The 13,669-nt window shown below is 33.9% G+C and overlaps 1 protein-coding gene across 13 annotated transcripts in view; it reads left to right on the plus strand.

Annotated features, from left to right (window-relative positions):
• The window catches only part of CNTLN (centlein), a 329,556-nt gene that overhangs the window by 118,278 nt on the left and 197,609 nt on the right, over positions 1-13,669 (plus strand). For 12 of the 13 annotated variants that reach the window (XR_013534372.1, XR_008481669.2, XM_054256412.2 and 9 more), the window contains 2 exons: positions 1,095-1,253; positions 12,027-12,221. Coding sequence is in view for 11 of the 13 variants with exons in the window: in XM_054256412.2 (XP_054112387.2) it covers positions 1,095-1,253; positions 12,027-12,221 (354 nt within the window). In the remaining 2 variants the exon portion in view is untranslated. Of the gene's footprint in view, positions 1-1,094; positions 1,254-2,182; positions 10,361-12,026; positions 12,222-13,669 lie in introns of those variants that run through there. The other variant, XM_078369745.1, reaches the window with a different exon arrangement.

Consider the following 13,669-nt stretch of genomic DNA (forward strand, 5'->3'; position numbering starts at 1 on the left):
AAAATATCAGGGGAATAAAATGAGTGGTTGCATCTGTACTGAACGTGTACAGACTTTTTTCTTGTTAATTTTCCCTGAAGAGTACAGTATAACATTATTTACATAGCATGTACTTTGTATTAGGTATTATAAGTAATCTAGAGATGACTTAAAGTATTTGGGAGGTTGTGCACAGATTAAATGCAAAACTACATCATTTTATATAAGGAACTTGAGCATCTATAAATTTTCATATTCAAAGTGGATCTTGAAACCATTCTCCTGTAGATACCAAGAGACTACTGTTTATAGTATATTTTGATGAAATAGAGCTTTATAAATATTTTACTGTTCAAATTAAATATAAAAAAGAATTTTCAGTTTTGTATGATCTGTATCACACAGGACTCACTACCACAGCAATCTGGAAACCTCTATCTCTAAGGTGCGGTTCTCCTAGACTGTTAGTGCGATCATTGCCATCACCAGTTCACTTGTTCTCCTGTTTATCAGTTTCATCCTGGGTAGGTTAGAAGGACTGGATTTTCCTTGTGACTTTCTGACTTTCTTACCTCATCTGTTCCTTCAAGCTGGATTAGAGGAGTCACAGGAATCCCAGCTCAGGACCCTTAGCTTACAAACTAGAATTGGCAGTTGTGCTTTAAGGAACTTTGGTTTCAAAACCTAAATATGCCCTTTGGGACTCTTTTTAATATATTTAAAGTTCTGTATAATAATATGAGGTTGATGTTTCCTTGTTCAAAACTGTCTAATAACCATAGTTAACCTCACTACTTGTTAATTCTTGAAACTGAAGCATTTACTTAATTTAAATAAAAAGTGGTACTATGTATATCCATGGTTTTTATTACTATCAAGCTACAAAAAAATTAATATGTATCTGGGTTTGAAAATCATAGTAGTTGTATCAATACTTTCTATGTGTATGTGATAAATATTAAATACTTAGTTGTTTTATAAATAAGTTTGCCTGTAGTACAAATGGTAGATGAAAAATAGAATGCCAATTTGTAACCTTAGATGAACACGATTATTTAACTGAGATGATCTTTATCTATACTTTTCTCTGTTTATTACTTGCTTTGCACAGGAAGGAATTGCAGGAGCTGCAGAATCTTTACAAACAGAACAGTACACATACAGCTCAGCAAGCAGAGCTGATCCAGCAGCTTCAGGTTCTCAATATGGACACACAAAAAGCACTGAGAAATCAGGAAGATGTTCACACAGCTGAAAGTATATCATATCAAAAAGTATGCTTTTATTCTATAATTAAGATGCAAATGTATGTCTATGAACTTATAAACATATAGAATTTAGATTTTTTCAGATTTCAAGCATTTCATTATTACTTTTTTATACATATGTTTCCTGAAATTAGAAGTGAATGATGGTTCAATTTGGTAATATTTAAAATTTGGGAGTTTTCTTTATGGTTTTTAGAGCTGATTCACTTAAAATATAGTTACAAATTTACTCTGTAGGGTATTATTTTTATAAAGTGGTATTGAGATAGCTACTGTGAAATATACTAAGAGTATAGTTTCAAAATGGGAAAGGAATTGGAGAATGGAATTCCTCAGCCTGCTGTTACAAGAAATTATTTTGTTAAGTATGATTCTAGTTTATGACTTAAGGCAGACTTTCATTATAAAATTTGTACTTTTTTTTGGCAAATCTTCACAAACACAAAGAGGATTACTGAGGAGGTCTTTAGGATCAATATTTTTCTCTATTTTGTGTTTCCGTTCAGTAGTCTTTTACTTTACAGTTGTTTTAGGAACCCTTCAAGAAGGTTTACCCAAGTATGTGGGTGTGCTGACTGACTCAGCAGCAATAATTTTATCTAGTAATTAAAAAAATACCTTTATTGAGTTTTTCATATGTTTTGTGTAGAGTGCTAAATTGTTTACATACATAATTTATATAGAATTATTTAATATTAATAGTTGAGGTGAGTGAGGCTTAGAGAGGTTAAATAATGCAGTTCATATTATTTCTCTAAAATTATTGGATTTTTCCTTTTGATCTTACTCTTGTTCTAAAAAAAAAAACCACTGAAAATCTAATGTCTATAATTAACATGATATAAATTACCTTAAAACTTAAACACATATTTTTAAATGATGCTTTGTAACAGTGGTTTTCAGTGTATTTTGTGTTCCCTTTGTGTTTTCCCTAGATAACAGCAAGCAGGAAGATACAGTCTATTCTGTCCACTTCATCTACAGCAGTGCCACCTTTTTGTTTTACGGGTGGGATTGCCCACTGTGTTTTTTGTTTCTAAACCAGGCTCCATTGCTAAAAGGATTTGTAACACTATACCTTATTAATTATTTTAATTGTTTTCTCTTTTTCCCCCCTTGATAAGTTTCTGTTTTTTGAAATATTTTTTTCCCCCTCTTGGCTTCCAGTGTACTATAATTGTGTGGTTTTCTTCCTTCAGTTTCTGACTATCTCTTTTTAGTTTCTTTCTGGTCCTACCCAGTCTCCATGTCCTATAAATGTTAAAATGTCCCAGGCCTCAGTCTTAGGATCTCTCCTTGACTTTCAGAATTATTCTACAGGTTGAATATCCCTTATCTAAAATGCTTGGAACCTGAAACCAGAAATACTTTACATTTTGAGTTTTTGGGATTTTGGAATATTTGCATTACGTTTACTGGCTGAGCATCCCAAATCTGAAAATTTGAAATCTGAAATGCTCCAATGAGCATTTCCTTTGAACATCATACTGGTGCTCACAAATGTTTTGGATTTTGGAGCATTTTAGATTTTTGGATTTGGATGTTCTACCAGTGTCTATAGGCCGATGATTCTCAAATTTGTTTATCTACCTTGGATCGCTTCAGTGTATTCTAGGAAAGAGTATATCTAATTTTTGACTTAATGTCTCTTCCCTTGCATGCCTAATGGGCATCTCACTTGGAATGTGTTCAGAACAAAGCTATTGCCTGTTATGTTTTCAGTACAGGTTCAGAATTCGACTAGTTCCCATTGCCCTTGTTTCACCATTCTCTCCAGGCCACTATCATGTATTACCTGGATTACTGTAGTAACTTGCGTTTCTTTGGTTTGATCTTAAGCCTTTTGCATGTTCCAAAAATAGGTGCCAGGATATATAAATGGCCAAAACTTTGTGAGTCAAATCAGATCACTCCTCTCTTCAAGTCCCTCCACTGGTTTCCCAGACCATTAAAAATAAAAAACCTAAGTTCTTACTACAACCTGTGGGACCCTACATGTTCTGGTTCTAAATTATCTCTCTGATCTCATCTTTGCCTTCTCTTTTTATTCATTCTACTTCAGCACCACAAACCATGTTTTTGTTCCTTGAACATTTATTTAACCTTTCAAGGTACACTTTCTTCCAGTGCCTGAAAGCTTTCCCACCCAGTTATCTGCATATATACCATTTTACTTCATTTTACAACTCTTACAGTTTAAAATTAGTTGCTAGCAGACATTAAATGGTAGAAGTAAGAATGATGTATGTTATAATAGTAGTAGAAGGAAGTATGGGAACATAACTGGGGGCCAGTTCCAAGACTAAGGATAAAGAAAGCTCTCCTTGAATTGCTTGAACCCAGGAGGCGGAGGTTGCAGTGAGCCGAGATTGCGCCACTGCACTCCAGTCTGGTGCCTGGTGACAGACTTTGAGACTCTGTCTCAAAAAAAAAAAAAAAAAGCTCTTCTTGATGGTGTCACACTAGTAATACTTTTCTAAGAAGATAAAATATCAAAGAGACAAATTAATTTCTCATAGCTTTTCCAAGTGAACTCTTGTTCAAACCATAAATTCTTTAGTGTATACCTTTACTAAATTTGGGAAGTAGAACTTATATGCCCCTATTTGGAGAACTTACCATAACCTAAATTGTGATCTGGGGTACATTTTGAAACTTTACACACGTTTCTTCTAGGATTATGTTTATCCCTTTCAAGAATCATTATAGAAAATGAAAGATGTAAATGATAGGGGTATGTTGTGTTTGTGAATAGTATCGAGGCAGAAAAAAAAAATAGAAGACAATAAACTGAGATGTGCTACCTTGAATAATTGGTTTGCTTTTCCTTAGGTTAAGTCTATTTTTTGTAATTTTTTTCTCTAGATTGAATTTCATTTTTCTTTTATTTTTGTTTCTCAGATATTACCTTGGGTAGCATGGGAGTTGGGGGTTTCACTGATACTTAAGATGATACTCACTTTGAAATTGTAATTCCTGCAGTTATATTTTAGTTTTGAAGTTGGTTTAGATGCTTATAGTTGTTCATAAAGTTTTCATTAGTATCCTCAACTAGACTCTATTTGAAAATATATTTTTTTTATTTATTCTTTATAAATTTTTTTACAGTTAGTAGACATTACAATTATTTTGGTAGCTGTATATAGTTACTAAAAAAAAAAAAAAAACACAAAGTCTTTTATAATTCCATCTCCCAGAGGTAAATACTGTGAACATTTTGAGTATTTCAGTTTTAAAAATGCATGTTAACATGTCTGTGAGCACACGATTTTTTACTTTAACATTATATTTTTAAAAATCATAACATTTAACTATTTTAGACAGTCACAATTATTTTTCTAGTGTTATATATGTTATTCAAGTGTTTTACTATTGTGAATAAAACTGCAACAAACATCTCTTTGTTATCAGTTCAAATTATTACTGTTCATTAGAGTGCATTGACTACACATATGTACGTATACACACACATGCATACACTGACCTACCCCCTACCCACCCAGAGAAGACTTCTTTTTATGAAACTATAACATTGTATTAACCATGAGCAATTCATTTTTTTGTTTGTTTATTTATTGACAGGGTCTCACTGTCGCCTAAGCTGGAGTGCAGTGGCCCGATCTCAACTCACTGCAATCTCTGCTTCCTGGGTTCAAGTGATTCCTTCATCTCACCCTCCCCAGTAGCTGGGACTACAAGCATACGCCACCACACTTAGCTAATTTTTGTACTTTTCGATAGAGATGGGGTTTTAGCCATGTTGGCCAGGCTGATCTCAAACTCCTGACCTCAGGTGATCCACCTGCTTGAGCCTCCCAAAGTGCTCAGATTATAGGTCTGAGCCACTGTGCCTGGCCCAATTCACTTTTAATTAGTTCTTACATAACATATTCTTTTAAAATTATTCCATAATAAGAATGTATGGGGGTCATGGATTTTAAGGGGACCTGCCTACTTCATGATCAGTAAATGTTAAGTTACTGAACCTTGAGACATTGCATGTTATGGTGTCCCACTTTGGATATGCAATTTAAACATCATAATTGTAAGAGTATTTTAAAACTTTATGGCAATGTTTCTATTTTAATTTAAATATTACTCTCGTCCATTAAATGGACTAAAGTATTTAAATTGCATATTACCAATGAATGGATGAATGGTTCTGTGGTGATGAAAAATGTGGAGAAACACCATACAAGTGAGAAGTCCTTCCAGTTAGATCACAGTTATAAAGAAAGAATGTAAAATTGTACTATAAGTCAGGGAGAATCTGAGTTTCCATTTATACAAATTATTTTAGAAATGTATTATGTAAAGTGAGGTAAAAATGTAAGTTGCTCCTAGTAGCCATGTAATAATAATAGTTAACATGTTTTAGCATATTGCGTATCAGACACTGGCAATAGGTCTTTTGCCTCATTGTTTAAGCCTCGCACCAACCCAATGTGGTATTGTCATTTTTATTCCTGTTTTATAGATCAGGTAACTGAAGCTTAGAATGTTGTCTAAAGTCAAACAGCTACCTGTGTAGACTTCAGATGTAGGTAATCTTGGGTCCAGAATGCAATCCTTAAACTTTATTGGAAAGCCCCCAGTAAAGTTAAGTTATAAGTGGAAAGATGATATATTATCCTTAAAAGCCTTATTAAACAGATTCTACAAACTTGCATTATCCATTCTCATCCAAGTTTTTTCAATGCTTAATAATTTCTAATGTTGGAATATTTATCCTCATATCTATGTTAAATGTTATTGAGAAGATTCCACTACAGTGTTTTTGGTGACCAGAGTATAGCATGTTACCTTCCTCTGTGAAAAGGCTTTCATCATTCTCTAGCCATTGTTTCTCCTGATTGTACACATTTGGTTTCTTTTATCTTGCTATTACATCACACTTTTTAACTTTTTGAGCTTCTGAAGATTTTTTACTGACCCTGTTTTTTTCTCCTCAAAAATGTAATAGTTGTGTAGTGCAGGATTTTAAAATTTTGGAATGATCATACTGCCTTGTCAGGTGTGCTGTTGTTCAGACTTTACTGTTCATTTATATCAGATTATTCATTCTTTATCTAGAGCATTATATGTAGTAATTATCTTTAGTACTTGTCTACACATATTTTTAGATTTTTTTCCAACAAATTTGAATAATCCTTGCAATAGTGAGATGAAATTATTTACTCAAAATTTCAAATATATTTTCATATAGATTTATTTAAATATTTTCAAATAATAATTGAGATTTAGCTGTAAGACTCAAGTGAGTTGAATTAAAAAATATTGCATTAACAATTTATCTTCAGTTCTTATTAAGCTTCTTTAAGAGTTAGGTCCTAGTTACTGTTTTAATGAATTTTGTTTCCTCTGTTCTCTTTCTCTCAATTCTTCACCCCTTTTTCTTGCCCTTCCATTCCCTATTCTTTCTCATTTATTAAGTAGATATGTATAATATCTGTTTAATTATCTGAAAAGATAAAAACAGTTATCCCAAGTGGTAGAATGCGGGGATTGGGGAGAGTAGACAAAGGTAAAGAAAGAAAATTGGAAAAAGGTTTTGAGCACAGAAAAGAGGTGAATCATGTTTTCCCAGAGCTCTCCATAACAAATCATTAGTCTCATACACGAATCTACCAATCATATAGTGTGGGAGGCTTTTCTAGGAGAAAACACCTGTCAAGATAAATAAAAGTAATCTAGGGTGTTCTCTTCCTCTGAGCATGTAGCCATTCATATAATTTTCAATATTTTAATATCTCTGTACATCCTTTATATCCATGTATATGATTTAAATATTGATAGGTAATTATGTCAGCATTTATGATTTCTAGACCATCTAACATGGTTGGGGTACTAATATGTATTTTATAACTTTTTATTCTATTTGGTGACCATATTATTTAAGCTGTTATCAAACTAGGAAAATAAGGAGGTAGCATATTAAATTACATGTTAAATTAGTCTTCTTGTTTTTGGCTATAAATAGTACAGTTTTCACTTGAAGAATTTATTGTTTCAGTCAGTGTTGCAAATATTGTTGGCACTCTGTGTCCATGGGCTACATCCCCATTCAAATATTCAAACAACCATGTATTGAAAATATTTGGGAAAAAAAATAAAAAATAGCAATATAACAATAAAAATTAATTAATACAAAAAAACTGTATAACAACTATTTGCATAGTGTTTACATTGTATTAGGTATTATATGTAATTCAGAGATGGCTTAAAGTATACAGGAGGATATACATAGTTTATAAGCAAATACTGTCCCATTTTATATAAAGGACTTCTGCATTTGCAGATTTTTGGTATCCACTTGGGTCCTGGAAACAACCTTGTGGGTACTGAGGGAATGACTTTAGTATATTTACTAAATTTGGAATATTTTAATCCTTAAACAAATTATTATTATTGGGTAATAGAACATACACATTTTCAAAATTTTTAAGATATATAAAATATCATCTAGTTGTTTAACACTAATAAAAATATTTGAAAAGGAACTCTTCAGTCTAAACCCCCCAAAATGAAAGGAGTTGGGAGTTTGAAGTCTTATTTCTAACTTGCTTTCTGTCTCCTGACCTTTTTAACCTTTTTCACTTTAATTTCTTCAACAGAAAATAGCATGAAGAATAGTGGATAATATATTACATATGAATTATAGTGATTATACTTCTAACATATATAATATAATATATGATTAAATTTTACAGTACAGAATCTTACCAAAAAAATTATGATCCATTCAAGCTTTTTGGATTATTAGAGGAAAGAAATTGTAGAGAAAAGAGCCTCTCTGAAAACTGTTGTAAGGAATGTTGGCCAGGCGCAGTGACTCAAGCCACCAAAGCACTTTGGAAGGCCAAAGTGGTCGGATCACAAGGTCAAGAGATGGAGACCATCCTGACCAACATGTTGAAACCTTGTATCTACTAAAAATACAAAAAAAATTAGCTGGGTGTGGTAGTGCGTACCTGTAGTCCCAGCTACTAAGAGACTGAGAGGCAGGAGAATTGCTTAAACCCAGGAGGTGGAGGTTACAGTGAGCCGAGATGGTGCCACTGTACTCCAGCCTGGTGCCTGAAGACAGAGCCAGACTCTGTCTCAAAAAAAAAAAAAAAAAAAAAAAAAAAGTATTGCTAATAGGGAGAAAGCAAGCTAACTCAGGATGCCTAAAGCAATGTGGATGAATGTATTTATCATACTGCCTAATTTACTCACTTGAGAACTTTTTTTTTTTAACTCTACTTTTATTAATGGAATGAGAATAAGATGGAATCTACCCAGGGCACTGGAACATCCTAAGCTTTTGCCTTCTTGCAGGATCTCCTAGAGAAATAAACATTTTATTACTCAGAGGTCTTGTCACCAAAAAACACTTTAGAAATAAAAATAGATTTAACCTTGTTGAAGGCAGTTTTAACCAAGTTTACTGCTGAACTGAGGCCTAGAATTAAAAATGGCTGGAGGACTATCTTTGCTTCCTGTGCTCTAAGTTCACAACTGGGTGATCTCATTACTATTAAATACATGAAATCCAGTCAGCCAACAAAGAAAACAGGCAAGTAGGTGATGTATGTTTGGAGTAAGCTCAGGAATAAGTTTGACCCAATACCTAGAGCAAAGCTGGTCTAATTTGATATGGACTTTTTCAGTTCTTTTTCATCTGCTGCTTGGAAGGATGGATATTCAGTGCAAGACATAGAGTTTGTCCCAGAGTAATTTTACTCGCCCAGTCATATCACATTCAGAAGTCAGGGCAACTTCTGAATAGGAATGCAACTGCTTAAACTGCATGTCAGAGAGAGCAACGTAGAGAATGCAAGAAGAGTGCTATTAGTCCTCTATTTTATGAAGCAAGACAGAAGTTAGACAAGAGAGGAGATACATTAAGATAGAGCCATCTTCCATAAATGAATAGACCGAGAGTCCTATATTTGTGGAAGAAGGTCCCAAGATGTAACACCCAAGAGTAAGGTATACCACACTCTTGGCACTAGTGGCCAGTAAATTGGTCCTCAGTCCTGACCATACACTAGCATCATGCCTGTACCTTGGTCATTAGGAGGGAAGGTATGTGGTTTTCTTTGTCAGCACTTACCAGTGTCAATGGGTTCTCAAATATTTGAACTATGTGAATTCTTTAATAATAACTTCTATTATTTACCTCAGAGGGATTTATTTGTACTGATTGGGTAAACATTGGTTAGTGTAAGTAAAGCTCCTGAGATTAGAAAGTGGTTAAATATTCACTGAAAAAGTGACTGTGCAGTGAAGAGAAGACCCTCACTCATAGTTTCAACTCTCCCTAGCCAGTTTAGCTCTTGTGTGCAGGGTTTGCTTTTTCTTTTCTACCCTGAACCCACTCATGAGAGCAGCAGCACAGTACAAGTAGGCACTCTGACCTCTTCATTGTCCCTCAAAGCTGTCAGCTTCCTACTCTTTCTTCCCTCCTAGAATATCTGATGGTATCAGCTGTGGAAAGGACACTGGACATGCTTTCTGGTATAACGGTGTAATAGGAAGGGAAAGTATAAATTGATGTTCTGTTTTTTTAAATGAATCATATAGGCAACACTTCTAAAAAATTGCTTAGACTTTGGCTATGAAGTGAAGTGGATTATGTATATCCACAGTAATATAGATAGATAGATAGTTTTATTTTTTTTAAGACAGAGTCTCCCTCTGTCACCCAGGCTGGAGTGCAATGGTACAATCTTGGCTCACTGCAGCCTTGACCTCCTGGGCTCAATTGATCCTCTTACCTCAGCCTTCCAAGTAGTGGGGCTACAGGCACACGCTACCATGCCTGGGTAATTTTTTGTGTTTTTGATAGAGACGGGGATTCATTATGTTGCCCAGGCTGGTCTTGAACTCCTGAGCTCAGGCAATCTGCCCCCCTTGGTCTCCCAAAGTGCTGAGATTACAGGTGTGAGCCACCATGCCCAGCCAGAGATATATTTTTTTAATAAAAGATAAAAGGTATGTTGAGCTAATTATATACCAGTGGTATGGAACTTTGGAGGGTCTTATTTTTGTGACAAATTATGTTTCCGGAGACGTATTAATGAAAGGTTTTAGAAGCCTTTTTAAATTTTAAATTTAAAAAACGGAGGTATAACATGCATACAGAAATGTACATAAATCCTAGGTTTCTAGATGAACTAAAGGTTTATAATCTTTTATGTCTGTGAGTTTCTTCCCATGAGGCAAGGCCAACTAATGGAAGATGTTCTGTATCTTTAATGAAATGAGAAAACCTAAAAACTTACTGTAGCATCTACACAATTTTGAGATTTTCCACTTGGGGGTTTTGCTCTTATTATATGATTTTGCTATTAGCCTTTGAAACTACACACGCTCACACACACACACACACACACACACACATATCTTCACTCAGGTCACTTTTCTAGTGTCAGCTGCAGATATACATACAGATTCTGTATGTAAATCAGCTACCACAGATTGAATTATATCTCATTAAATCACAATTATACATTAGGATTTTCATTACCAAGCAAGTTTACAAGTGCTGGAGGCATACAATTAACCCTATATTATTCTCTATATGATAGCACTTATATGTTATATGTTGTCTCATGGTTTTAAATTTATCTAATGCATATTGCCTTAACTTAAAAAGGTTTTAAAGTTATTCAAGCCTTCAAAATGTTGCTTCTAGTTTTTCACACTGTTTAAGGTTTTCAGTAACTCCCTGTTGTCTACAGAACAGGTCCATCCTCTTAATCTGTTATTGAAGAGCTTTTACATTCTATCTACAGTCTTAGTGCTTGACTTTGTCTCTTTAAAATTTATTTTATTTAATTAATTAATTTATTTATTTTTGAATCGAAGTCTCACACTCTTGCCCAGGCTGGAGTGCAGTGGCACAATCTTGGCTCACTGAAACCTCCACTTTCCAGGTTCAAGTGATTCTCCTGACTCAGCCTCCCAAGTAGCTGGGACTACAGGCACGCCCCACCATGCCCAGCTAATTTTTTAATATGTTTTAGTAGAGATGGGGTTTCGCCATGTTGGTCAGGCTGGTCTTGAGCTCCTGGCCTCATGATCCACTTATCTCGGCATCCCAGAGTGTTGGGATTACAGGCGTGAACCAACATGCCCAGCCAACTTTGTCTCTTATTATTCCTTCTGCTCCTCCTGGCAGTAGGTTACTTAATAAGAAAGTAGAATTCAACATTAATTAACTCTTAATAAATTTTATTTTCTTTCAAATATATGTATTAAGTCCAATTAAACTGATACCCTTAGCTCCTTTCTGTCCTTTTCTATCATTGTACATAATTTTTTTCACATTTCTTCTATCTTTAGAATTTTTGTTTTTGGTCGATTCCAATTATATTGTCATGGCTCAGATCAGGTTCTTTTTCATAATTCCCTCCATGATTAATATAGCTAAATTAAAGTATTTTCTTTCTCAGAAATTTGGCATTCTTTTCCTAAATTACACTGGCTAATAATACATGTTGCCTTTCTTGCATCTTTTTTAGTTATTAATATGAAATTTTAAATGTTAAAAAATTAAATACTAAAAAGTATATAATTTAGTTTTTTTGTGTTTATATCTTCTTTCTCTCTCAGACTATTAAAATAACCTGAGGGCAAGGACTATGTTTACACAGTTCATATATATATATGTGTGTGTGTGTGTGTGTGTGTGTGTGCGTGCGCGCACGCGTGTATATATATACACGCGCACACACACAGACACTAGCTTTATTGATTATTAATATACTTTGGATATATTTTTTAAAACAGCTTTACAATGAGTTACATATTTGTTTTGAAACCACAAAATCGAATGAAGCTATGCTCCGGCAAAGTGTTATTAATCTTCAGGATCAGCTATTTCAAAAAGAGCAAGAAAATGCTAAGTTAAAAGAAAAACTTCAGGAATCACAGGGAGCACCTCATCCTTTACCTCAAGAAAATGATTCAGACTACTCAGTGCAGGTGAGTAGCATTTTCTAAAAATGTTATTCAGTGTAATATCAAATTAAATCATCTCCCACAACTGACTAAAACATAAAATTTAAATATATTTGCATTTATTGGAGTATAAGAAGTGTGCAGATAATTTTGCATTATACTATTTTTATACTTTTTGTAGGCATGAATATTACAATACATGTGCATGCAGAAGTACAGGGTATAGCAAATTTAGTTATTGTGATGAATCGTTTGACCGATAGACATTATGGAAAATCAAATTAATCGGTCATGTCCATTTTGAGACTTCATAACTAAATGAGCTAATGGAATAGAAAGAGTATCTAACAGTAAGTCTCATAAAGTACTTGCCATAATGCCTGGTATGCAGTACTTAATATCGAATAGTCCTAAACCTGTCACTACCTTGATACATGATTTTGAACAGGTCATATAATCTTTCTTACTATTTCCAGTGGTAAATGAATGTAGTATAAATGTGTAGATAAGTATGTAGGATCTGGTTTCAAATAAGCCTCGGATAAATTATAGCCCTGTGAGCTTTGTGAACTTAAATATGTTTCTGAACCTTTTTATTCAAAGTTTTATCATATACAAAATTATGAGGAAACAATTTATTGTTTAGTTATTCATAAAAATGATATGATGTGTTATATGAGGTTAGGCAATTTTGACTCATCAGTATGGTACGAAGATTTACTCATGGTTTTTGGCATAGCTGTTTGTTTTCACCGCTTAAAAATATTCTGTTATATGTGAGTATATCATAACTATTTTTACATGTGTCTCTAGATGAGTACTTTGGTTATTTTCATTTTTGCTGTTATGGATAATATTACTGTTGACATTTTCACATGTTTCTTGACATATATGTGTATACATCTTTGTGGGTTAGATATCTAGGACTAGAAATTCTGGAACAGAGTATGAAAATATTACTTTTACACAATACTGATCACCTGTGTTTCAAAGTGGTTTTATGAGTTTTACTATCACCAACAATATAAAAGAAATCTGGCTGTTTCCTGTCCTACTTAACACTTGGTATTATCAGACTTCTTACTTAATTGCCAGTTGAATGAGTATAAGATAGTATTTTATTTTGTTCTTTATGTGCATATCACTGACTAGCCAGTGTGTGTCTTCTTTTTTTTTTTTTTTTTTTTTTTTAATTTTTTATTTGATTATAGGTTTTGGGGTACATGAGCAGAGCATGCGAGACAGTTGCGTAGGTACACACATGGCAGTGTGCTTTGCTTTTCTTCTCCCCTTCACCCACATTTGGCATTTCTCCCCAGGCTATCCCTCCCCACCTCCCCCTCCCACTGACCCTCCCCTTTTCCCCCCAATAGACCCCAGTGTTTAGTACTCCCCTTTCTGTGTCCATGTGTTCTCATTTTTCATCACCCACCTATGAGTGAGAATATGCGGTGTTTCATTTTCTGTTCTTG

Source organism: Callithrix jacchus, chromosome 1 (genome assembly GCF_049354715.1).
Source record: "Callithrix jacchus isolate 240 chromosome 1, calJac240_pri, whole genome shotgun sequence".
NCBI lineage: Eukaryota > Metazoa > Chordata > Mammalia > Primates > Cebidae > Callithrix > Callithrix jacchus.